Source organism: Homalodisca vitripennis, unplaced genomic scaffold (assembly GCF_021130785.1).
Source record: "Homalodisca vitripennis isolate AUS2020 unplaced genomic scaffold, UT_GWSS_2.1 ScUCBcl_544;HRSCAF=2794, whole genome shotgun sequence".
NCBI lineage: Eukaryota > Metazoa > Arthropoda > Insecta > Hemiptera > Cicadellidae > Homalodisca > Homalodisca vitripennis.
This window is the reverse complement of record NW_025776706.1, coordinates 1-25,815: the sequence shown is the minus strand read 5'-3', so window position 1 is coordinate 25,815 and position 25,815 is coordinate 1. Positions and strand designations below refer to the sequence as shown.

The window sequence follows — 25,815 nt, the reverse complement described above, 5'->3', positions numbered from 1 at the left end:
TGATAAACGCGCGCCGCTTGATCTGGGCTTGGAGTTTGCAAGCTCGAGTAAATTTTTTTTCTAAAAGAGCAAGCAGCGCGAAGCGCTGCGCAGCGGGCAAGCATCGCGTGATCTGACAAATTCTGTAAATTTTGTTAAATTCAGAATAGTAGGCTATATTGTTTTAAACGTGTTTCATTACTAATTTGTGTTTTTTCGTACGGAAATTAATAAACTCGTAAACTTAATCTAATAAACGTAATCTAACTTATATAAATTAAAATAGATAATGCGGGGACACACTGGAAAAGACCCATTTTAAACTTAAAATACACTGACTTGGATCACATTAGAGGTATAAATCAAGCAATCGCAATCAGGTTCGCTAGACGGAGCAGATTTACACTTGTTAACAGACAACTCTGTAATTATGTAATTTCAATATAATAACAGAATTCCAATGTTTACACAACTAAAAGCGGTAAAATAAGCGAAAATTAGAAGTTATGTTTAATCAGAGTTCAACGCGGTTCTTGGTTAATTAGAAGTCATGTGTATAAAACATGACCGAAACTATGGTTTTCGATCGGATTGCAATTGACGTATTTTTATTGTAAACTAAATGTATGTTTGAAAAAAAAAAAAAATAAATAAAATAAACAGAAAATTATAAAATTTTTCAGTGAAATCGGACTATGTTTAAAAAGTAAAAAGGAATTGAAAAATTCCTGGAATAAAATATTTATGACAAGCACAAAGTCATAAATTGGGTATTTTCGATAGAAAATATAGTCGAGAGCGACGACTTGAAACAACCAGGTTTACATCGGTTTTACAACTATAAGCGGTAAAATAAGCGAAAACGAACGAGTTATTGGTGGCCTTTAGAAAGGCCGTTTGTCGTAGCCACCGGCAGCGGGGCAGGCAGTGCACGCTTGTGTGTCACTTAGGCTCGTTCTCCGCGGATGCGGCGCGCCAGCTGGATGTCCTTGGGCATGATGGTGACTCGCTTGGCGTGGATGGCGCACAAGTTGGTGTCTTCGAAGAGTCCGACCAGGTATGCCTCGCTGGCCTCCTGCAGTGCCATGACGGCGGAGCTCTGGAAACGCAGGTCGGTCTTAAAGTCCTGGGCGATCTCGCGGACGAGACGCTGGAACGGCAACTTGCGGATCAGCAGTTCGGTGCTCTTCTGGTAACGCCTGATCTCACTTTTTTTTTTTTTTTTTTTTTTTTTTTTTTTGTTAAGCAGAGGGAACCTTCAAAAGGGTACTGGCGTCCAGTTATGTGGGATTTTTACCCACTAAAACCACTCTGCATGCCACGATCCTGTCGTGGCCGTACAGCACCTGGAACCCTAGGTCACAACTGACGGTAGACGGAAGATACTGGATAAACATATAAATATTAATATGGCCTAAATTTAAGGGATTGTTTGTGTTCATGAAACAAAAAAATTTTGGTTAGTAGTGATTTGCTGGTTACGTCCCGAGGATTGGGATCGCGGAACTTTCATCCTTGGGTTGAGTATTCTTTAAGCGGAGGGTCGTCCCAGAGATTGTGGGCCAGTGTCGTCGTCTGTAGTCGTTCTTGGTCCCGGCGTACGGCTCTGCGATGGCTGCGATGTGGGGATGTTCCGATGCTGCAACTGCCTCGAAGAATTTTTCTGAAGTTATCCCTCGCGAAGGACGTCTGAGGTGTTGGGATCTGTAACGGAATTCCTTATTGTTTCGTTGAGGGGTCGTAAACCATTGGTTGGCGAGTGATGGAGCGGAGGGACGGCCTTGGATCTGGATGGTTTTCCAGGGCTTTTCGGTTTGATGGCGGCTGCAGTTTGTACCACCAAGCTGTTGGCAAAGCAATACATCATTAGTGATCTGTCAATCCAGCTAGGAAAGATGGGAGACTTTTGCCACCCATTGGTATGGGGTTGATCTAACGGATTAATTAGGAGGAACTATTGATCCTGCGATCCGCTTGGCCTCTTACTGCTCTTGCCTTTTCGGCGTGAGGGACCGAAGTTTTAATCTGGAATCAAGCGTTAACACTAAGATATTTAGCTTTTTGGGGTTCCTTTCCAAGCAATCGGCTCGTCATCAAGTGTCACAGGCGGCGGGGAGGTCTTCGCGGCATCCTACGGCGCTTTCTCGTAAACAATACAGCTGTGCTCTTGTCAGTGTTTATGCGGAATACGCCATTTCTCTAGCCAGTGGGAGGAGAAGATCCATTTGGCTGTTGCATGACGTCAGCGGCACGCAATCGGTTGAAAGCTCCCTGCTCATAAACATGGCATTCATTCGGCAATACAGAGATAGCGTTACTCTGGGGACCAGTCGGCATGTCATTAGTTGTAAACGAGGTACCAGCACTGGGTCCCAGGTCGCTTGCCATTGGGGGACGCCTCTGCTTCGATCGCTCTCTCTGAGGAATCAGCTCTCCAATTCGTACACAAAGGCGGACATGAGCGGGCCAGTCAGATAGGACCGGATGAGGTGCTTATGTGTGTTATGCAGGGGGGGGCTACGGTTGAGTTTGCCAGCTTGTAGATAGAGAGGCCCTCATGCCACGACCTTGTCTAAATGCTTTTGCTGACGCTCCAGGAACCACTGCAACAGAGCCACAGATTTAAATTGGCGTTGGTCCACCAGCATTGTTGACAACACGTTACCAGCTGTTTGGGTTGTCGGGGTGGTTCGCGCCTGAAGCCAAACTGGTTCATGGTCGGAATTAATAGCCGTCCAGGAATGGGAGCAAATTGACGGTGATAGGAGGAGCTCTCTCAAATAATTTTTTTGGATGGACGAAAGGCGTGAGATGGGGCGGAAAGTTTTCGTGGGAATAGTCTGGATTTCCCGGGGCTTGGGAATAAGTATGAACTTTTAGCGCCTTCCAGCGTGTGTGGGTAAAGTTGGTATGTAGTCGATTAGCGTCGATTGAACACTGTAACCAAAGCACATTAACAGGGCTATAGGGAGCTGCAAGGCGTTTGACCCTGTATCCAACTCCATCTAGTCCGGGGGCTTTGGCGCGGTTCTCGATTTTCTTTGATGGTGGCTTGATAGGCTCATCAAGGAGTAATCGGCTCTATCTCGATGTCGGGAGCTGTAACAAAAAAATTGTTTTAGTGTGCTCTCGACGTCCAGTGTTCAGCAGTGGTCGTCGTCATACTATATCCGCATTCGGGCTGAATTGCTCCTCCATTCGTATCTGCAAAAAGCTTCGGCCTTGTCCCAAGTAGACAGTGTAAAGTAAACAAGTCCTTGTTGGACCGTGCAGGGGCTGGTTGATGGTGGATTTCTCGGCTCCTCAGGATTTTTTGCAGTTCTTCCAGGCAATGCCAATTCCTCTAGCTCAAGACTAGAATAAGGTATTGAGTCGCGGGCCAGGTCTCTGTCCTGTAAATTCATACAACATCTGTTTGACAATTGCTGACACTTGCCCACGTTTGAAGGAACCCGGTTTTGGTAGCCTGGATTTGTCGCGTTTCTCTGCCATATGCGACGAAGACGCCTCCTTGCTGTTTACAGCCATCCTAATGATGGCAGGACAAGGCCGTCCATGGTGTTTTTTGGACCGTCCAGGTCGTGAGGCCGCCGCCAGGAGCATCCGTGCACATGCCTGAGTTTCAAGTCTGGAAACATATGTGTCTAGGGCATTTGGATTAGTGGCTGTCGCTGGGGCGGCTTGCAAGTTGGCTCGATCAGGACAGGGTTACGGCTGTTAACACCTCCAGTTAGTTCTGATTTTGAGGTGCCATTGAAGGAATTCCTTGAAGCTGGAGTTCGTTCGCTAGAAAACTGCTATGAACGGGTACGTGGTCAGACGATAAGTCATCTGCCTCTCGCACCTTCCACATGATGCTGTAGTTCTCTAAACAGTCATACACATCTTATGTCAATCAGTGAAGTGCGTTGAGGCCCTCGTCGGATAGTTGCGTAGGGTCCACAATGCGCGGCTACAATCGTTGTCACCTCTATCTAAAACATAGTTGTGTAAGTCTTCGGGCCCTTGGTGTTCATCAGCCCTGTCTCATGCCATGACTGGTGCCTTGGCATTGAGGTCACCACATATTATTACAGTGTTCCCGCTGACGAGGCAAAGGATGTCAAGCTCGTCAGCGGCGGAGGACAGCAGGACGGCGCGGGAGGTAACGCTGGCGAACTCACACCTTACCTCGGAGCCACCAGCATTTGACGGGCAATGCCGGTGGACTCGAAGGTCATTTGTAGCGGGCACGTGGACTTGGCGGTGCACCAACTCTCCATGTGGAACCAAGATAGCTGTTCCTCCCCCGGGAATTCCTTTGGCCACGTGGGCGGTCTATCGGTCCGGATAGGTTTGGCTAACCTGGAACATTGAATACAGTGGCGGGTTGCAGACGTGTGTGTTTCCCGTTAGAAGAAGTTAATAAGTCGACGTCGTGATCTGCTGCAAATAGATGGTGTTCGTTTCCTCCCGCGTCACTACGCCGATTTTCGCGTTCCAGGTGACCAATTTTTAGGGCGTCTATCCATTGGAGAAGGAGTTCCTGGAAATGACATGAATATGGCAAGCAAGCATCTCGCTAGGAGTTTTTTTACTGTCGGATACTTTTGAAATTAGGGAGGTTTATCCACTTAAGGACAGGCGTCGTGGGACAGGAAGCCCTTTGGCTGTTGAGGTAGGCTTCGCAGTTGGAAATGCTGTCCGTTTGATTTCCGCCCGAGGTTGTTGGTTGTGGGTTGCCGCTGGTGGTTTGTTCCTCCATTGGTTTCCACCACTTTCTCTTTCTCCTGCGACCGTGAACTGTATACAGAGGACTAGCTTGTTAGTTATGCTACGGCGGTTTGAGCGGGCCCTCGGCCTTCTCTTGCAGAGTTAGCGGTGGTGAGGCTGATGCAGCTGAGGCAGGTGGCTTGGGGCTGCGGCTTTCCGGCTCTCGGTAGGCATGCTGCCTTTGCGGCTCTCTGCTTTCTGGGAGCGAGGGTGCAGGAGCAATTGTTAGTGTTTGTGTGGTCTCTCCGGAGCTACGGGTGGTGCTGCAGCTCGGCTTGGTCATTGTTGTGGAATGGGGTTGGTCCGGAACGGAGCCCTGGGGGGCGGCGCAGTTCTTTCGGAATATCTGCGGGCAGAGAAAACCTTTAACAGGTTGGTGGGGCACGTGCTCTGACCCAGTGGGACCGGTCGCGCAGCGGCGGTGCCCGAGGCGCCGCTGTGGACGCCTCGCGGCGGTTGAATGCAGCGCGCCCTGGGCCCGTATATGCGCTCCGACAGCCCCATGTTAGCTCGCGGGGGTGCTCTCCACCTCAATTAGTGCATTTGACACCTGCTGTCTTTTGGCCAAGGTGCAATTTGATTACGTTGTGGTCTCCTCAACATCTTTCACAGCGAGCTGGGACGGTGGCAGTTCCTCGAGCTGTGATTGAAAACTGCTGGCAGTTTGTAGCACTGCGGCCAGTCCTTCTCCTCGGCCAGTGAAATAGTCCTCCGATACTCTTACTCCCCTGTAGTGCTGTGAGCTGCCATATTTTTCGCCCCAGCTACCTGTTTTCATGAAAACGCACATAGAAGGTTGACTGTTGGTTTGATGGCGACCACAGCCTGGTTCGCGGCGTTGGAGGGGGTGCGAGACATGTGTAGGAGTGTTCCCTGGTCAGCGGAGATCCTACGCTCATGTCTTCAGGTGACGTCCATGCCGGATGTCCCCTATGAATAACTGTCTTCAGATCTTTGTTCTTCCTTCAGACTGTAGGGTTGGGAAGGCGAGCTTTGGCGTCCAGCAGTTCAGTGGGCGTTGTGCCGTTCTGAAAACAGATACTCGCACTTTTACATAACAATGTGCAAGTCGGGTGCCCACATATTTCGCCTCAAAATTGGCACAGCCAGCACTTTTAAGGCGGCGTAAGGAGGGAATGTCCAGGCAGGTCAACTCCGTTGAATGATGATCGGCGGTTATGCGCGGCCTGGCGGCGCTCTCCAACCAGTATTTCCCGGAAAGTTTTGCGCGGCCAGGGCAAAATTTTCTTGTTTGAATGATTCAGGTGACGTTGGAGGCCCGTTCTCCCTCGTTTTCTTGGTTGGACGGACTTGCCACGGATTTCATTCTCCGATTGGACGGGTCGGCCGGTAGTTAGCTCGGTGGCGGGCATCGTGGCTCGGATTCCACTTCCATCCATGCAACAGTACAACAAAGGGGCCCGAATGGCTGGGGAAGCCCGAGTCCCGCCAGGCAGGGCGGCGGCGTATACAAAAGGGCTCTATTGAGAGCGGGGGTCGCAGTGGCGCGCTGGGTTATGATCGGTGTACGGACGGGCCGGGGCGAAGCTACCGTTAGGCCTATGTACCGTTAGTTTCCGGCCACGGCCGGAGCACGTTGGTAGTATGAGCATCGTGGGCTCACCTAATCTTTGCTTGGTTACACAAGTACCTTAGAACTTAATCTAATTTGATCTAGTGTATAGTATGCTAAGGTACACAGGTTGAGTATCCCAAAACATTTTTCAGTAACATTGCAAACAAATCACAGTGTTTTTAAAATTTAAATAAAATTTGCTAGGTAGACAGTTGAGGGCCTTCTACAGTTTAATTGAATTGTACAGCGGACCCTTTAATTACGCTGTGACACAGTATCTGTTGAACACTTATTATCAAGTTTGTTATATAAATTCAGTAACTCTAGTGAAAACTAACTTTTGTATTAAATGTTTCCTAAAAGGGATTATATAAAGTTTTACTGAGGTGTTCAAAAACTAAAAATTTCTTATTAAAAACTCATTAAAAACTAATTTGTAATGAAATAAACAGAACAAATTATTGTTCAAACGTATCAAAAATGCCAAAATTATTGCACTAAGATGTGTGATTTACAAATGTATTGAGATTATACTATTGCTTTGCTTTAATACAGCAGGACTTGCTTCTGAATAAGACAACTAAAATTCCTAGTTAATACATGAATTGTAGAGGAACAAGTCAAAACAATACAAACATTTCAAAAGTGTAAAAGTAATTTTTGTACTAGCAAATATTACAAATGAAAGCTGCTTATTTTACAAGTACTATAGTTGTACATTTTAGTTTAAACTGCAGGAATTGATCCCTGCATATCGACACAAGTTTTTCAAATTTTATAATTGGGGATTTGACTTGTGTAGAACCATACAATTCAACACCTAATGGCTCAGGAGTACATAGGTGGATTGTGTTAATTAAAAGTAACTTAATACTTTTAGATCTCAACCACCCGTAAAGAAACGGCAAAATGAGGTATCCAATATCAAAATTAGGGCCCCCCCAAAAACTTTCACTAACACAGAGTATTTAATTAGTGTCTCTAGAGGAAAACTCAGGCACGCACAAAAATACAAAGCACAAGCACAAAACTGAGCGGAACGGAACGACAGCGCGGCACGTCCGAGCAGTACGGCGGGGTGATGGGTTGAAACGGCACTTGAAGTACGGGCCGGCACGAGCTCAGAACGACTGTGATTGGTCGCCGCGTTATCGGCCAATCACAGAGCAGCCAGAGTTGACAAAACTACCGAGAACGGGCGATTTTATCATCTGTTTGACTAACGCCACTGCAACAGCAACATGACCGGTCGAGGCAAAGGTGGTAAGGGGCTGGGAAAGGGAGGCGCCAAGCGTCACAGGAAGGTGCTCCGTGACAACATCCAGGGCATCACCAAGCCCGCAATCCGTCGTCTGGCTCGCCGCGGCGGTGTCAAGCGTATCTCGGGCCTCATCTACGAGGAGACCCGCGGAGTGCTCAAGGTGTTTCTGGAGAACGTGATCCGTGACGCCGTCACATACACCGAGCACGCCAAGAGGAAGACGGTCACCGCCATGGACGTCGTGTACGCGCTCAAACGCCAGGGCCGCACACTGTACGGTTTCGGAGGTTAAGCTGAGCTGCCGCCTGTTCCGCGCGCGACATCGCCCCACAAAAGGCCTTTTTAAAGGCCACCATAAACTCTATCGTTTTTACGTTTCTCTTCGGCTTAGACAACGGATACCGCTGTTTTTTCTCCGTATTTGTCGAGTTATTACAAGTGACTATACCATTTTATATTAGTGTTATAAATTTTTTTTTTTTTTCTTTATGTCACTCTTATATTAGACCTACCAATCATTCAAATACAAAATTTCTTTAATTTTTATTTGTTTAAAAATCTTTTCTTTTTTTTTTACACTTTTTAAGGCCAGATCAAAACCGTATTTAATTTTAAAGCCATTCACTATCACTCTTATCTGCCGTTTCACTTACCTGACGACTGTCGACAGTATCATTATCAATATATATACGATTTAAAAGATTATTCATTGTTATTCCTAATAAGCTCTATCGTTTTTACGTTTCTCTTCGGCGTAGACAATGCCAATGCACACCGCTGTTTGTTCTCAATTTTATTTAGTATTGAAACATGTCATACTAGGTTTTCAATTGTTTTTTTCTCTCACTCTTCTGTTCCTAATAAAAGAAGTTTCTTAAATTTTCGTTTTTATTAAAAATCTTTTGTTTATTTCACTTTTTAAGGCCAGATCATTTTACCGTATGTAATTTAACCAAGTAAAAATCACTCGTATCTGACGACTGTCGTCGACAATTCCATTATCAATATACAACTTACAAGATTATTCATTGTTGTAAGTTCATGTTCATAAAATCTCTATTAAATTTCATTATGACTAGTCACTTAAGACCCTAGCTTGCCTATTCAAAGCTCAGATCACGCGACGCTTGCCCGCTGCGCAGCGCTTCGCGCTGCTTGCTCTTTTAGAAAAAAAATTTACTCGAGCTTGCAAACTCCAAGCCCAGATCAAGCGGCGCGCGTTTATCACTAAAAAAAAAATAAATAAAGTACTTTATTTCTTCTTCAAGTTTCATTTAGGCCGTGTATTTTTATCTCTATTAAATTTGTATTATTTATGTATTTTAAATAATATCTCTATTAAAAATTCCATTATGACAAGTCACTTCCAACACCCTAGCTTGCCTATTCGATTAAATTCACTACCCCAAGTTTCTTTCAAACACAACGATCGATTTCCTATTTATCCGTAAAATAATACCTTAATTTATGTATATTTCTCGTCGGTAAAAGTAAAAGTAAATTTTCAACGATAAATCCTATAGTTTTGTGTATTCTGTATTCCTATTGGTCGATTCTTGGCGATTTCCCTTCATTGCGCATGTGCGTGGAGATAGAATATATACGGTGAACTGTTAACACACGCTTATATAGGTAGGAGGTGGCCAAACTCGTGATTGGTCGGTTAAAAGTGACCAACCAGAGTTGAGAGGATTTCCCGCGTTTCAATTGACAATGAATTAACCGTTTTAATCGGACGATCCTTGTTCGAAATGAAACTTATTTACTTAATTCACGTCGAGTATTGATAATGAGTTGAAGAATTATTTGAAAATACAGACTAATACCGATATATTCAGTACACATTCCGGCCAATTATTTAAATAATTTTGGAACGTAGTGATTAACCAATGAAATCGTTTAGAGTAAATAAAATAAACGTGTTGACAATCGTACTACAGACGAAATCGAGTATATTCATAACCGAGTATGTGTTCTAAATCCGATCTATACATTATGTTTATAGTTTCGTATTATCATAATATGTGTTAATCAATGTTTGGTGATTTACAGCTAGTAGGCTACTGTTATTGTTATTTTCGCCTCTATGGATATCGCCCGGTATTAGCAATAGAAGAGAGCTTCATTTTGAATAGTTACTCCGATTACTCTATACTGCCCTTCTTGTAATGTTCTATTCAAATAGAGACAATAAATTATTTTAACATTATCAAGTGACGTAACTGCCACATGTACAAGTATCGTATCTCAAGCCAATCCACATTGTTTTATTCAGTGTAAACACTTTTAATATTAATTTTATTTTAATCCTTTTTTTATATTATACTATTTAGATTCAATCTGAAACATAGTTGGAAAAGTATGTTCATTCAGTACATACAAATATTTCCGTATTGTTTGAAATTTAAAGTAATTGAAACGAAATTGCAACGTGAATAATTTAAATCGTAATAAGAATAAACGTATAAGAGAAAAACACACTGTTTTCCCGAATTAATGTAGTGGTTTTAAATAATAATTACAATAAACGATGTTCAATAGGATTCACGCCCAGCGTATATACATCGTACCGAGCACTGGTTGAAACTGAATACAATTATAACTTTCGCACTGTACATAGATGTTACGCTTCAACAGTATTTAACAACGAATATCTTCAATATTGACGCGTTTTTTTTTTTTCTCACTTATTTACCGAAATACTAGAAATACTTATATATATATCAACAAATTCTACAATTTTTATGAAATTGGCTGAGTTAATTAGCTATTATTATTAGTCTACTATATTCTTATTGTTTAGTTCAACGGTCGAGCATATACCTTCGGTCGTGATGCCATCAAGTAAAACTGAAGTTTATTTACCTAAATCATCACTAGTTTTTGTTTACGTTTTTTTTTTTTTTACGACGAATATTGTTTAGTTATATCACTTGTATATCGATGTAAGTAAATAGATTAGTGCACTAATAAATTCTCTGACGGCATTCAATCAAGCTCGATCGTTACAGTCGTTGATAATATTTTAATCTTGATAATGAAAATAATATTTAATTTCACTCCTATCTAGAAAAAAAAAATTCTTTATAGACAATAATCGTAACTCACGCGTTTATCATTACGGCATGTTGTGATATCTTGCACAGCTAAGCGTTATAAAAACTAGGCGTATCGCAACACTCACTGCGTGTAAATTGGACATACATTTTTTTTTTTTTTTTTTACTTAAACACTATATTCCCACTCGGATTTATAGATTAAAACAATCCTTTAGTACGTATTAGCCGTACAGACTTGACGGGCCCATTTCTCTGACCGGTATGTAGAGTACACACCGTCACGGTACTTGTGTCAACAGGGCCTCACTTTATCGCGTTTCACCGTCGTGTCGGTTAGATCCTGTGCTCCGCTCCTCATTGTAGCCCTCCGGACACGTTCAGTGTACAATATAAACGAGTGAAATCCGATATTAGACCGCGTTTATAGTTTTTATAGACAGTTTTTTGGCTGTGTAACGCGTACAGACGGGGTTCGACCTCCACTAAATACTGTCTGGTGACGTTAAAATTCGTTTTAAAACGGCGTTCTACTCGCTTATCGTTGGTAAGACGTCTCGGCCATCGGAAAAACGGATTTTTACGTTTAATCAGGACCTTACGTACTGTTTACGAGAGGTTTTAGTGTCGAGAAACGACTAAAATCCGGCAGACTGGCGTGGCGATGGGACGGCCCGGCTCGGCGACCTCTGTACGGTACGTACTCAGGCCGCGAGCCGAGTCGCGGCTGGCGGCGGAGCCATCTGATATTCCCGACATACAGAATGGCAGACTCCGCTACAACGGCACCGGCACCAGCCGCTCCCACACCGAAGAAGGCGAAGGCCGCGGCCGCCAGCAAGAAGCCCCGCGTCAAGCCGGCTCACCCACCGACGTCGGACATGGTGAACGCGGCCATCAAGAGCCTGAAAGAGCGCGGCGGTTCGTCGCTGCAGGCCATCAAAAAGTACATCGCGGCCAACTACAAGGTTGACGCCGAGAAGCTGGCCCCTTTCATCAGGAAGTACCTCAAGTCGGCCGTAGCGTCCGGCGCTCTCACCCAGCCGAAAGGCAAGGGGGCCACCGGCTCGTTCAAACTGTCGGTGAAATCCTCCGGAGAAGGAGCCAAGTCCGCCGGCAGCGAGACGGTCAAGAAGGCCGCCAAGAAAGCACCGGCCAAGCCGAAAGCCGGCGACAAGAAGCCGAAGGCGGCCAAAAAGCCAGCCGCAGCCAAGAAACCGGCCGCCGCCGCCGCGACCAAGAAGGCCGCCAAGCCCAAGACTCCCAGCAAGGCAAAGAAGGTCGCCAAACCGCCGACCAAAAAGCCCAAGTCGCCCAAACCGAAGAAAGTGGCCGTGAAGAAAGCCAAAACGCCCAAGAAGACCGCCGCCAAGAAGAAGTAAACCGGCCGGCCAGTCGCTCTCCTCCCTCGACTGTGGGAAATCCAAACGGCCTTTCTAAAGGCCACCCAAAATGTCATTCGTTTTAACGTGTTTTATTAGCGATCCCTGTTTTTGATATTATTATAACAAATACATTACGAAACAGCTTGTTTTGTTTTGTTTTTTTTTTGTTTTGTTTTTTTTTTAAGTATTATAAAAGTGATATTGTTTGCCGTCTTGTATTTGACGAAATTTATTTAATGTTTGACTCATAATTACAAATACTCACATGCACATATTATAATCAATATTAATGGGTTTTTTATAACTAATTACGATTGGTTTTTGTATTTATAAATGAAAACTATATGTTATACGATTTTACGTTAATGTTATGTTTAGAAAGATATTTATGTACATTCAATATTACCTAAGTCTCTTCTATTGATAAACCTTTCATAAGATATATATCCCAACGTTAATAAATAACCTACCGTTTGTTTATATATATATATACACACACACACACACACACACACACACACACACACACACTAATTTCTTAGTTCTTTTCATTGGGTCATATACATTAATATTTATGTTAAATCATAATACCATATTGTAGTGTGATGTCAATATTTTATTTTGAGCAAACTTGCAAACTAATATGTCCCCGCATTCACAAAGATCGTAATTAAATATCAGTGATAAACGCGCGCCGCTTGATCTGGGCTTGGAGTTTGCAAGCTCGAGTAAATTTTTTTTCTAAAAGAGCAAGCAGCGCGAAGCGCTGCGCAGCGGGCAAGCATCGCGTGATCTGACAAATTCTGTAAATATTGTTAAATTCAGAATAGTAGGCTATATTGTTTTAAACGTGTTTCATTACTAATTTGTGTTTTTTTTTTCGTACGGAAATTAATAAACTCGCGGGGGACACACTGGAAAAGACCCATTTTAAACTTAAAATACACTGACTTGGATCACATTAGAGGTATAAATCAAGCAATCGCAATCAGGTTCGCTAGACAAAAGCAGATTTACACTTGTTAACAGACAACTCTGTAATTATGTAATTTCAATATAAAACAAGTCGAGAGTTGCTTGTTTTAGCCGCCGACATAATAACAGAATTCCAATGTTTACACAACTAAAAGCGGTAAAATAAGCGAAAATTAGAAGTTATGTTTAATCAGAGTTCAACGCGGTTCTTGGTTAATTAGAAGTCATGTGTATAAAACATGACCGAAACTATGGTTTTCGATCGGATTGCAATTGACGTATTTTTATTGTAAACTAAATGTTGGTTTGAAAAATAAAAATAAAATAAATAAATAAACAGAAAATTATAAAATTTTACAGTGAAATCGGACTATGTTTAAAAAGTAAAAAGGAATTGAAAAATTCCTGGAATAAAATATTTATGACAAGCACAAAGTCATAAATTGGGTATTTTCGATAGAAAATATAGTCGAGAGCGACTTGAAACAACCAGGTTTACATCGGTTTTACAACTATAAGCGGTAAAATAAGCGAAAACGAACGAGTTATTGGTGGCCTTTAGAAAGGCCGTTTGTCGTAGCCACCGGCAGCGGCAGCGCACGCTTGTGTGTCACTTAGGCTCGTTCTCCGCGGATGCGGCGCGCCAGCTGGATGTCCTTGGGCATGATGGTGACTCGCTTGGCGTGGATGGCGCACAAGTTGGTGTCTTCGAAGAGTCCGACCAGGTAAGCCTCGCTGGCCTCCTGCAGTGCCATGACGGCGGAGCTCTGGAAACGCAGGTCGGTCTTAAAGTCCTGGGCGATCTCGCGGACGAGACGCTGGAACGGCAACTTGCGGATCAGCAGTTCGGTGCTCTTCTGGTAACGCCTGATCTCACGCAGGGCGACGGTGCCGGGCCTGTAACGGTGAGGCTTCTTCACGCCTCCTGTGGCCGGCGCGCTCTTACGGGCTGCCTTGGTGGCCAACTGCTTCCTGGGCGCCTTGCCTCCGGTGGACTTACGAGCGGTCTGCTTGGTACGTGCCATATCGTCAGCTTGTCTAGCCGCTAAATGAGATATGATTTCGAAAATTTCAAGTCCAATATTGACTATATACGGGCCGGCACGAGCTCAGAACGACTGTGATTGGTCGCCGCGTTATCGGCCAATCACAGAGCAGCCAGAGTTGACAAAACTACCGACAACGGGCGATTTTATCATCATCATCCACACGGTGTATCGATCGCGTTGCCAGGGGAAGTCACGACAGTCGCTTCACTGGCAATATCGCCATCTTGTTTAGTTAGCGTGGGTACGCTGTTGTCCGTTGTTTCATAATGTGCTTGTTAATAGTAAATGTATATAGTGTTTTTTTTTAGTGTTAAATGTAATTGTAATTGACTAAGTATCACGTGGACAAGTGTTATTTGTAGTGTTTATTAATTTTATTTATTTCAATTTTCATAAATAACTCAATGTCATTGTTCTATGTTTGTGCCGGCCTTGTCGTAACAATGGAGGACACTCCCGTGGACCTAAGATTAGCATAAAGACTTAACTATCTTTCTATTCATTTATATTTTAAAATAGTTTATTTATAAAGACAAGTGATATTGTGTATAGTGCTGTTCTTGTGCGACCCATTGTATAACAATGGAGGACACTGCTACGGACTCGCCTCAGCCCCCGACCCCCGACCGACCACGTGCCAACAAGAGACGACGCCAAGATTGCCCTGTCCAGCCGGAATCCCGCCCAAACAGCTCTGCCTCGGCCCAATCCTCTACCAACATGGACACGCAGACTGTAAATACTCCCCGCATCCCACCGCTGTACATCGACAGCTTTCAAGGATGGCACGGCCACGCCGCCGAGATGCACAAAATTACTGGCGGAGATTTCCACGCTATCTGCAGAAACAGTGAGTACGTAGTCAAGACTAGTACTGTGGACAATTTTAGACTAGTGCAAAAATATTTAACCGATAAAAATATTGCATTTTTTACGCGCTCATTGCCAGGCACTAGGCCTACTAAAATAATTATAGCGGGCTTGCCGCTAGACGTAAAAGATATAGAAATATATGACGAGCTTACCGACCTAAACTTTGCAGTAGGTGAAATATTCAAATTAAAGACAAGCCGTGGAGAAACCAGACTCTGGGTAGTGTCACTACTCCCGGACTCTGTTACCGACGGAGAAACTAACAAAATAAGTGAAATTTACAACATAGACAAATTATTTTATGTCAGTGTTAAAATTAGACCCTATAAAAAACCGGCTGGCCCAATTCAGTGCCACAACTGCCAACAGTTTGGCCATGGCTCTGGCAATTGTGGTAGGCCAGCAAAATGTGTAAGGTGTGGTGGGCCTCACCAGGCCAAAGAATGTGGAAAGCCCCAGGGAGAGCGTGGCCTGTGCTGCAACTGTGGCGGGCAACATAACGCTAACTACCGGGGCTGCCCAAAATACTTGGCCGAAAAGAAGGGGCCAGTCCCGGGCATCGCCGCACGCCGGCAGCCGGTGAAAGGACAGCCTTTGTCCCAAGCCGAGCGCGGCGCGCTCCCACGGGCCGGCCGCGCAGCCCAGTCACAGCGTATCGATCGCCCAGCCGCCACGCGCCCTGCCGCTACGAGTTCAGCCGCCACGCGGTCAGCCGCCACGTGGTCAGCCGCCACGTGCTCAGCCCCCCCGCCATTGGACGAGAGCGGCGACCAACCAGCGCCAGCCACCCCCCCCACCGCTAACGCCCAGCTTAGCGACCACGCGCCCCTGATGCCATCACTTGACGGCGAGCAGCGGACCAGCGACCACGGCGAGGATGAAGACTCCGAGGCCGAGAAGGAGAGTAGGAGGAGACGGCGTCCACCGAGGAATCCCGCCAACAGGACGACCGGGCCGAGGACATGGGCAGAAGCCGTCAAAGCCCCGGCCTATCCCCAGCGGACCGCACAGCAGCCGAGGAAAGAAGAGGAGCCGCGCAAGCCAGCGCAGACCACCCGCCCAGCGGACACCAACGCCCCGCCAGCAGCTAGGCCACACCGGCCCCGGACTACAAGTGAGGAGCGGCAAAACGGCCATTTTCAAGGCCACCACACCTTTGACCAGGAGGAAATGTCGGCACTGCTCAGAGTAATCCTCGAGCAACTGACGACCGTAACACGTACTCTACAGTCGCTGGCCTCTCTTCTTGGCTCCCGACATGACTAGATGCCCGCGACTAGTATCTTGGAACTGCGATGGACTCAGACACAAGCGTGCCGAGCTCATCCAGTTCCTTACTGAGTACGACATAGATGTTGCCCTCCTCCAGGAAACTAATCTTTCCCCCAGAATTACCTTCACCGCTCCGAACTACGCAGTTTACAGAACGGACCGCCCACAGCAACAACGAGGCCGCCCCTCGGGTGGCACGGCGGTACTAGTGCACCGCCGTGTTCCACACCGAGCTATAAACTGCGTAGAGGCAACATCGGAGGTCACTACCGTTGCCGTATCATTCGGAGGGCCTGAAATCACATTATCATCGGTCTACTGCAAAGGAGCTGCTCCAATTGAAGAGGCTGAATTAAATAGGCTACTAAGTCCCAACAGTACAGCACTCATAGCCGGCGATTTTAATGCTAAAAACACGGCATGGGGCTGCACGGCCACCAACACTGCAGGGATCCGACTTCAGCAGCAGCTTAGAAGAATGCCACATGTGATGTTGAGCGTGCCAGAAGAGCCGACCCGATACCCCAGGGTGGAGAACCATCGGCCGGACATCCTGGACATCGCCATGCACTGTGGCATACCAGCAACAGTGACGGTAGGAGTCGTCACGGACCTGAGCTCGGATCACCTGCCAGTCTTAATAAACCTAAACCGACCTGGAACATACAGGTATCCCCCAGTTAATAGGTCAAAGGTCAACTGGGCTAGATACCATACTTTCCTGGCAGACCGCCCTCGTCCAGTAGTCGTCCCAGACTCCACGGCCGACCTCGACAGACAAGTAGGAGAACTGCAATCCTGCCTACAGGACGCCATGACCAACTCCCTCAAGCCAACCTCACCCGTGACTGACCACCGCCGCAGACTTCCACAACACCTACAAGAAGAAGTCCAACTGCGAAGACGAATGCGGAAGACCTGGCAGAGGACACGTTTTCCTGGGGACAAAGCCGCCTTCAACAGGCAGGCAGAAAGAGTCAAGCAACTCCTGCAGGACCACAGTGCTCAAAATTGGAAAACCTATCTTGAGACAATAAGTCCGGAGGATGGGTCCGCATGGCGGCTGGCCAAAGCCCTGAAAACGGCAAAAAAGCTCGAGCAGCCCATCCAAGGAAGGCAAGGACTAGTCTACTCTACACAAGATAAGGCCGAAGCCTTTGCCGACTGCATGGAGCTGCAGTTCACCCCCCACCCAAACACCAGTGACCCCGGGCACACCGACATGGTCGATACCTACCTGGAAGCAGAAGCCCGTGAAGAAGAAGACGACAGCGATGAAGAGGAAGTGGAACCCATTTCAGAGCAGGAAGTCTCTCGGGCCCTGGCCAAGCTGAAACCGAGGAAGGCACCAGGACCAGATGACCTGGGCCCACCTGCGCTGAAAAAGCTACCACCATGGGCCATCACGTGGCTTACTGTCCTCTTCAACAGCTGCCTGCGACTTCGCCACTTCCCGACCCAGTGGAAGCAGGCGAAAATAATCATGCTCCCAAAGGCCCAGAAGAATCTAACGCTCCCAGGTAGCTATCGACCAATTTCCCTCCTCCCAGCCCTCTCCAAACTACTAGAGCGACTCGTGCTGGCGCGGTTTCCGGAGGAATTTTTCCTAGCTCTGAGGGAGGAGCAATATGGATTCCGCCGAGGCCACTCAACAACCCTCCAGCTCACAAGAGTCGCTACGGACATAGCAGACAGTGCCAACCTCGGTCGAGTGACCACTGCTGTCTCAATAGACATCAGCAAGGCATTCGACAGGGTTTGGCACGCAGGTCTGAATTACAAGCTGGCTCAGAGTCCTCTCCCCAGGAAACTGAGACAACTTCTACAATCCTATCTCCAAGACCGGCACTTCGCAGTAGCGGTCGGCCCGTCAACGTCCAGCAGCAGGCAGATCACCGCTGGTGTGCCACAGGGCTCAGTCCTAGGACCAATCCTGTACCTGTGGTACACCAACGATATCCCCGTCACCCCAGGGGTCTCAGTCGCTCTCTACGCAGACGACGCGCTCTTCTATACCAAATCGAAGATAGTCCAAGCCTCCTGCAGACGCATCCAGAGCCAACTGGATCTCCTAGCGCCCTGGATGCGAAAATGGAGGATGAAGGCCAACACAGACAAATGTGCGGCAATCTGCTTCACCAGGAAGAGGTGGGGCCATGTCGCACAGAACACCCTACTACTGGAAGGCCAACGTATCGCGTGGACAAAGAGGCTGAGATACCTGGGGATGACCCTAAGCAGGACACCGACCACCACTCCAGCTGCAGAAGACCGACTGCAGAAAGCCAAGGCCGCACGCAGAAGCCTTCTCCCACTACTGCGACCAGCCGCCGCCCTCCCACTCACCACCAAGCTGCTGCTGTACAGGGCCATCATTCGACCGGTCCTGACATACGCCGGGCCCGCATGGTACGCCGGGACGTCTAAAACAACAAGGAAGAAGCTGGAAGCTTTTCAGCACAAGACGGTCCGGCTCCTGACGGACTCACCGTGGTTCGTCAGGAACTCTGTCATCATGCGGTCCACAGGGCTTCCTACTGTGGAGGAGTGTGTCAGGAACGCAGCAGTCCGCCTGTACGCAGCAGCTGCAGAATCTCAGTGGCCACACATCAGGGAATGGTCGACCAGAGAAGGGCCGCGGGCCAGGAAAATCCCAAAACCAAGAATGCTACTACAGGATCCTCCGTAGCAACAACAACATAATCATGTAAATACTTACCTTTAACAATGTAAACCACAGACCTGTATGTATAAACAAAAAAAAAAAAAAAAAAAAAAAAATTTTAGAAAATACTGAGCTTACCATAACAGATTGTAAACAATAAATACCAAATGAACTGACCCGACTGTAAATAATAATTAAAAAAAAAAAAAAATGACCAGATTGTAAATAAAAATAGCATAGTAAAATAGTTTTAAGATTAGCTTTAAGTTGTATATATATACTCTTGTATATCCTGACTATCAACACAACAAATGAACTGACCTGACTGTAAATAATAAATAATTAATGACCAGATTGTAAAGAAAAATAGCATAGTAAAATAGTTTTAAGTTTCAAGTTTTAGTTTTAAGATTAGCTTTAAGTAGAATATATACTCTTGTATATCCTGACTAATAACACTAAAGCTCCTGAACATCCAGGAGAATAGATGTTTCAGCTGACCAGCAGTCATTGTGTTTGTAAACACAGATACTGCCAGAGAGGGGATACAACAATCCCCGCCTACCCGCCTGCCTGCCTGCCTGCCTGATTTTATCATCTGTTTGACTAACGCCACTGCAACAGCAACATGACCGGTCGAGGCAAAGGTGGTAAGGGGCTGGGAAAGGGAGGCGCCAAGCGTCACAGGAAGGTGCTCCGTGACAACATCCAGGGCATCACCAAGCCCGCAATCCGTCGTCTGGCTCGCCGCGGCGGTGTCAAGCGTATCTCGGGCCTCATCTACGAGGAGACCCGCGGAGTGCTCAAGGTGTTTCTGGAGAACGTGATCCGTGACGCCGTCACATACACCGAGCACGCCAAGAGGAAGACGGTCACCGCCATGGACGTCGTGTACGCGCTCAAACGCCAGGGCCGCACACTGTACGGTTTCGGAGGTTAAGCTGAGCTGCCGCCTGTTCCGCGCGCAACATCGCCCCACAAAAGGCCTTTTTAAAGGCCACCATAAACTCTATCGTTTTTACGTTTCTCTTCGGCAATGCCATTGATTACAAATCACCGCTGTATATTATCCGTATTTGTCGAGTTTTACAAGTGACTATACCATTTTATATTAGTGTTATAAATTTTTTTTTTTTTTTTTTTTCTTTATGTCACTCTTATATTAGACCTACCAATCATTCAAATACAAAATTTCTTTAATTTTTATTTGTTTAAAAATCTTTTCTTTTTTTTACACTTTTTAAGGCCAGATCAAAACCGTATTTAATTTAAAGCCATTCACTATCACTCTTATCTGCCGTTTCACTTACCTGACGACTGTCGACAGTATCATTATCAATATATATACGATTTAAAAGATTATTCATTGTTATTCCTAATAAGCTCTATCGTTTTTACGTTTCTCTTCGGCGTAGACAATGCCAATGCACACCGCTGTTTGTTCTCAATTTTATTTAGTATTGAAACATGTCATACTAGGTTTTCAATTGTTTTTTGTTACTCTTATGTTCCTAATAAAAGAAATTTCTTAAATTTTCATTTGTTTACAAATCTTTAGTTTATTTCACTTTTTAAGGCCAGATCATAACCTAACCAAGTAACTATCGCTCGTATCTGCCGATCATTATCAATATACAACATACAAGATTATTCATTATATTATATTCTCTATTTCCTTAGGCACAACAGAACCTAGCTTGCCAATTAATAGCGCATGCGCTAGTCTTGGGGTTGGAGCGCATGCGCGGCTTTGAGTGACAGCACTTGAACGTCGCTCTATCATTTATTTCAAAACAAGAAAAATTATTTAATTAGCTAAGCCCGTGCTCAGGTTCAAATCGTTTGTGAAGCTCTGACGGAACGAACGAGACATCAGAGGAGACGTTTGGACACTTAGATTTCAGTGAGTACAGTGAACGGTTTCGCCAGTGTGCACATAACCCTACTTGCTGACTAACCTGAACCTAGCGAGAAAGCACACTGGAACAGGTTGTTCATTGCTTACGTGAGACTGGAGAGCGATCTACAAACTCTACTCCAATGCTTATGACTACTGTGTGGCGGTATCGGTAACGTCATGGACTGCCAATCTGAATGACGCGGGTTCGGTTACTCCCGGATGCAAATCATTTTTGCTCTTCATTTGAGATCCCTTTACTAGAAACTTATTATTTTTCTCTCTGTTTCTGTACATAGTTTTAACGTCATTATTTGTTGAAATTTTAACTTTATTGTTTTCTCTTTGTTGTAATTTTAACTTATTGTCCTGTCTTTGTTGTAGTTTTTAACTGTTTATATTGTTGATTTCTATTTATTTGGGTTTTTTAATATTTTGTTTATATATAATGTATTAAAACTTTTAAATTATTTGTATATTTTTATATCATACATTATATTTTACTATTCTTACTGCATTTATTTTATCAAATTATTTTTATTTATTTACAATTTTAACTAATTTAATATATTACTCTAAATGCCTTAGAAATTAAATTCTAAAATATTTATTTTACCAAATCAAAAAGGCATTGTATATTTATTTTATTGTATACGGTTGTTGTCCTTCTTAATACTGTACAACTTTTTAAAATTGGACAAGAGAATGTTCTCTTTGGAATTATTCAAAAGTGGCAAGCCACATATCCTATATGATAACTTTAAGTATAGAGAAAGTTATTCCCTTAAAAATGGTGAAGTGGTCTGGAGATGTCTAGGCAAAACCTGCAGTGCTACAATTAAAACGGATGAAAGTAAGAAGGAACTAATTACAGTAAACGCTAAACATACTGGACACCATCCTGTGACTATGCGCAGCCTCTCCACTCCACAACGCAACATCTCGCCGCCTTCCGCGTCACCCGCGGCTGAGCCCGGTACGTCCACCCCGCGCGTTTCGTCACCCGCGGCTGAGCCCGGCAAGTCCACTCCACGCGCTCCGTCACCCGCGCCGGCCGCGCCCTGTGAGGTCGACCCTTCTTCACCTGCGGCAATTCCCTTGGTCGTGTCTGAGTGGGAAATTGAAAACTCCAAACTCAAAAAAGAACTTGAGTTACTGAAGGAGGACCGGAAGAAAATTTTAAACCACTCAATAGAGTCGGATACACGGTTGCTTCAATTCACTGACCGGGTGTTTGTCGCAGGGTCAAGGCAATGCCACCTAACAAGAGATCAGGCAGTTCAGTGCGAATCAATCGGCTGTCTTGACAGTCGATGCGCTGAAAATCGGAACTTGCTGGCTAGCCTTAGAACGACCATCGAAGTTCTTGAAGCGGAAGTTGCTGCACTAAGAGCTGAAAAGAAAACCTGTGAATGCTTCAAAGAAGGCGATGGCGAATGGACAATCCAGAAAAAACAGGAAACTGCACATAAAACTGCAAAATCGTTATCATTTACTTCCTGAAGAAAAAAATACAATCCCTTCGCGATCAAAAACTATAAACAAGAAAATAGAAAAAACAAGAAGTCAACAAGAATATAAAAATCCAATAGTAGAAATATTAACAAAGCAAAGAAGAAACAACATGCAAGACAAAAAAATAGCAATAGAGTGAAAACTAGCCAATTGCAATCAGACAACATGGGGTCACGAAAAAACCTTGGATTTCAGCTCGGTGGTGATCGAGGGTGACAGCCACGCGCGTGGTCTAGCAGCTCTTCTCCAACAAACGAGTGGATCTGAGGACTTCAGTGACGGGTGTCTGCAAGCCTGGGGCCAAGCTGGGTGCTGTTACATCTGCATCTCCACCGCCATCGAGGAGCTGCTGCGTCATACTTGCCGGTACCAACGACATCGCAGCCGGAGAGTCTCAGACCATCTTTAGAGACCTCGAGCAGCACATCCTCACCCGCACAGGCCCGGCCAGTGTGTTACTGGCTACTGTCCCCCATAGACACGACCTACCTGCCCGCCACCCAGTGAACCAACAAACCCGCCTGGTGAACAACTATATGGAAGAGTTGTGTGTCAGACACAAACGTCTACATCTACTCAACTTCAACTCCATCAGTAGGCGGTGGTTCACTGGGCATGGAATGCACCTTGGGCCTGAGGGCAAGTGTCTACTGGCCGAGCTTATTCTGGACCATCTGGCGAGTCTCTCGGCACGTGCAGGGATAGGGCTACAGCCTGGAGTGCCCCCTACTCAACCGGCTCCCAGCTCCAACACTCTTCCAGCCACCCCAGCAGAGACCCCACCACCGCCGCCTCCGCTGGTCAGCTCACCTCCGCCCCGGGTCACCGGTTTCCAGCTCGATAGCTACGCGGATGTGGTGAGAATGGCTCCTCTTGCTACAGTGCCTGAAGGACAATATAGACCATCAACATCACACGTTGAATCTGTTTTTTTAGGGACCCCGCTTCAACTCATAGGACCAAATTGACAAACAAAAAACAAACAAAATCGGAAAATCTCAAATAATCACCCAGAAATTGAAATAAGACTGCTTCACCAAAATGCACAATCAGCAACCAACAAATTGGAAGAAATCCAACTCATGTGCGAGGATCAAAAAACTGATCTCCTTGTGATAACTGAAAACTGGTTTAAACGAGGAAAATCTCGCACATTACAAAATTCCAAATTACAAATTGGCTTGCGCGTTTTGTCGACCTCACTCCAAAGGAGGGGGCGTTGCAATTTTTCTGAAACAAAATTTCATGTTCTCCCCCTTTCCGATCCAAGATTTAGCCGAAAAAAACTTTGAAGCAGTAGGAATCAATTTGCAAACAAACAAATCTAAATTGTTAGTGATCGGAATTTACAGGTCTCCCAGCGGATGTAAGGACACTTTCTTTTCAAAATTCGAACAATTACTTACGAAACTGACTAACCAACGTCAGAAATTCGTCGTAATGGGGGATTTTAACATTGACGCGTTGGACAAAATTCATCAGTCCACCATTCGACTAGTCGATTTATTGAGGTCATTCAACCTTGAGTTGCTTGTCAACACTCCGACGAGAGTTACGGCTACAACTAAATCGGCTATCGACAACGTCATCTCCAATCACTCAAGTGTCGCAGTGTCTGTGGTAAACACAGCGATTTCCGACCACTATGGCCAAGAGGTCATAATAAGTGGAATAAAATTAGAAAAGGGAGCCCAAAAGTACACAAACAGTAAGAGACGTAAGGCCAGAAAACATCGCTCACCTCAACACTTCCCTGTCTAAAGAGACATGGAATTTTCTAAATTCATCTGATCCTGTAGAGCAGCAATTCAAAAACGGTTTAACGACACTCTAAATTTTCATTTTAACATCTGCTTGCCCTACCAGAAAAATTAGTGTTTGCGAAAAAAAATCAAACAACAAACATTGGGATCACTAAAGGCATTTTGGTTTCTAGAGAAAAATTAAAGTTTTTTCTCGGAAATTTTATAAAAAATACTTCAAATGATAACTTCAAAATTTTTTTTAGGAAAATATAAAAGCATTTACAGAAAAGTGATCCAAGCTGCAAAAGCATATGATGTCTCCAAATCAATTCTCTCTTCCAAAAACATTTCAAAAACAACTTGGAGCATCATTAACAATAAATCACAAGTTCACAAGCAAATCAAAATTAAAATTGGGGACAAACTTGAGGAAGATGCAACTGAGATTGCTAACCAGTTTAACGGGTTTTTTCGCAACCGTTGCTGGTGGGCTGAGTCCTCGACCATCTGAACCTCAAGTACGCCCCTCGCGAAGACAGAGCCCCACACACTCCATGGTGTTTGGCGCCTGTTGTTGAGGATGAGCTTAAACGAATTATTCAGCAGCTCCCAGCCAAAAAATCAAACGATCTAAATCTGATGTCAACATGGCTCATTAAAAGTGTCTTCAAGCACTTAGTGAGGCCATTAACCCAACTGATAAATTCTTCATTCCAAAGTGGAGTTTTCCCCTCCCTCCTGAAAGTCGCTAAAGTGTGTCCCAATATTTAAGAAAGACGATCCGCTGTCTATCAATAATTATAGGCCTGTCCTCAATTTTGCCAGTATTGAGCAAAATATTTGAAAAACTTTTTCTCATAAGAATGCTTTCTTTTTTGGACAAATACAATCAGCTCTCTGATGAACAATTTGGGTTCAGAAAGGGCAAATCGACAACTGACGCAGTTGTTAGTCTTGTTGATATGATTGTGGAGGGGATAGAAAATCGGAAACACACAATGAGTGTGTTTTCTTGGACCTGTCCAAAGCATTCGACTGCGTTGACCATAACACACTGCTAGACAAACTTGAGTCTCATGGCATTCGAGGCGTGCCCCTTGAATGGCTTAGCTCATTCCTAAAGCCACAGATCCCAAGTTGTCCAAATTTCAAATCAACTGTTCCAGGCCAATAAAAACTGAAATATGGTGTCCCACAGGGATCCATACTCAGTCCTGTGCTTTTCCTGCTCTATGTCAACGACATAGGATCATCACTTCGGCATGGAAAACTAGTGCAGTATGCTGATGATACGACTCTCTGTTTCAGTGGGAAATCCAGTGAAGTTTTGGAACAACAGGCTTTTGTTGACATCAACAACTGTGTCCAACACTTCAACAGCCTCAATCTCACAGCAAACTCATCAAAATCAAATGTTTTGAATTTTTCTTTGCGTGTGGTGGAAAACCTTGGTGAACCCGTAGTTTTTCTTGGGGGACTCCACACTGGACGAAGTCTGCTCTTCAAAATTCCTGGGAATACACCTTGATAGAGGGTTGACCTGGAATGATCATATTGACCACGTTTGTGCCAAAATTTCCTCAGGAATTTTCGTTCTGAGGTCTTTAGCAAAATACTGCCCGAGTCAGGTACTGATAACGGCGTATTACGGCTTGATTTATCCCCCATTTGTCCTACGGTCTGGTTCTGTGGGGAGCGTGTGCAAACACTCTCTTCCAGAGAGTTTTCAGACTTCAAAAAAAATCGATTCGAATCATCGCAAAAATCAATTACAGAGAGTCGTGCAGGCCGGTTTTTTCAAGAAATTGCAGCTGT

General features: G+C 45.1%; 3 protein-coding genes across 3 annotated transcripts; all 3 read left to right on the top strand.

Annotated features, from left to right (window-relative positions):
• The first annotated feature begins 7,512 nt into the window (after positions 1–7,512).
• On the top strand, positions 7,513–7,923 carry LOC124370847 (histone H4). Its single transcript, XM_046829149.1, has one exon. It carries the CDS (start codon positions 7,549–7,551, stop codon positions 7,858–7,860), a length of 312 nt encoding a protein of 103 aa, XP_046685105.1. The 5' UTR covers positions 7,513–7,548; the 3' UTR covers positions 7,861–7,923.
• Positions 7,924–11,349: 3,426 nt separating this feature from the next.
• LOC124370844 (histone H1-like) lies at positions 11,350–12,072 on the top strand. Its single transcript, XM_046829145.1, has one exon. The coding sequence runs from the start codon at positions 11,389–11,391 to the stop codon at positions 12,004–12,006; it is 618 nt and encodes a 205-aa protein (XP_046685101.1). The 5' UTR covers positions 11,350–11,388; the 3' UTR covers positions 12,007–12,072.
• Positions 12,073–19,423: 7,351 nt separating this feature from the next.
• Positions 19,424–19,850, top strand: LOC124370848 (histone H4). The gene has a single exon (XM_046829150.1). The coding sequence runs from the start codon at positions 19,472–19,474 to the stop codon at positions 19,781–19,783; it is 312 nt and encodes a 103-aa protein (XP_046685106.1). The 5' UTR covers positions 19,424–19,471; the 3' UTR covers positions 19,784–19,850.
• The last annotated feature ends 5,965 nt before the right edge of the window (positions 19,851–25,815 follow it).

Excerpts from the sequence above, each read along its gene's own strand:
- LOC124370847 (XM_046829149.1), top strand. The coding sequence starts at position 7,549 with ATGACCGGTCGAGGCAAAGGTGGTAAGGGGCTGGGAAAGGGAGGCGCC.
- LOC124370844 (XM_046829145.1), top strand. The coding sequence starts at position 11,389 with ATGGCAGACTCCGCTACAACGGCACCGGCACCAGCCGCTCCCACACCG.
- LOC124370848 (XM_046829150.1), top strand. The coding sequence starts at position 19,472 with ATGACCGGTCGAGGCAAAGGTGGTAAGGGGCTGGGAAAGGGAGGCGCC.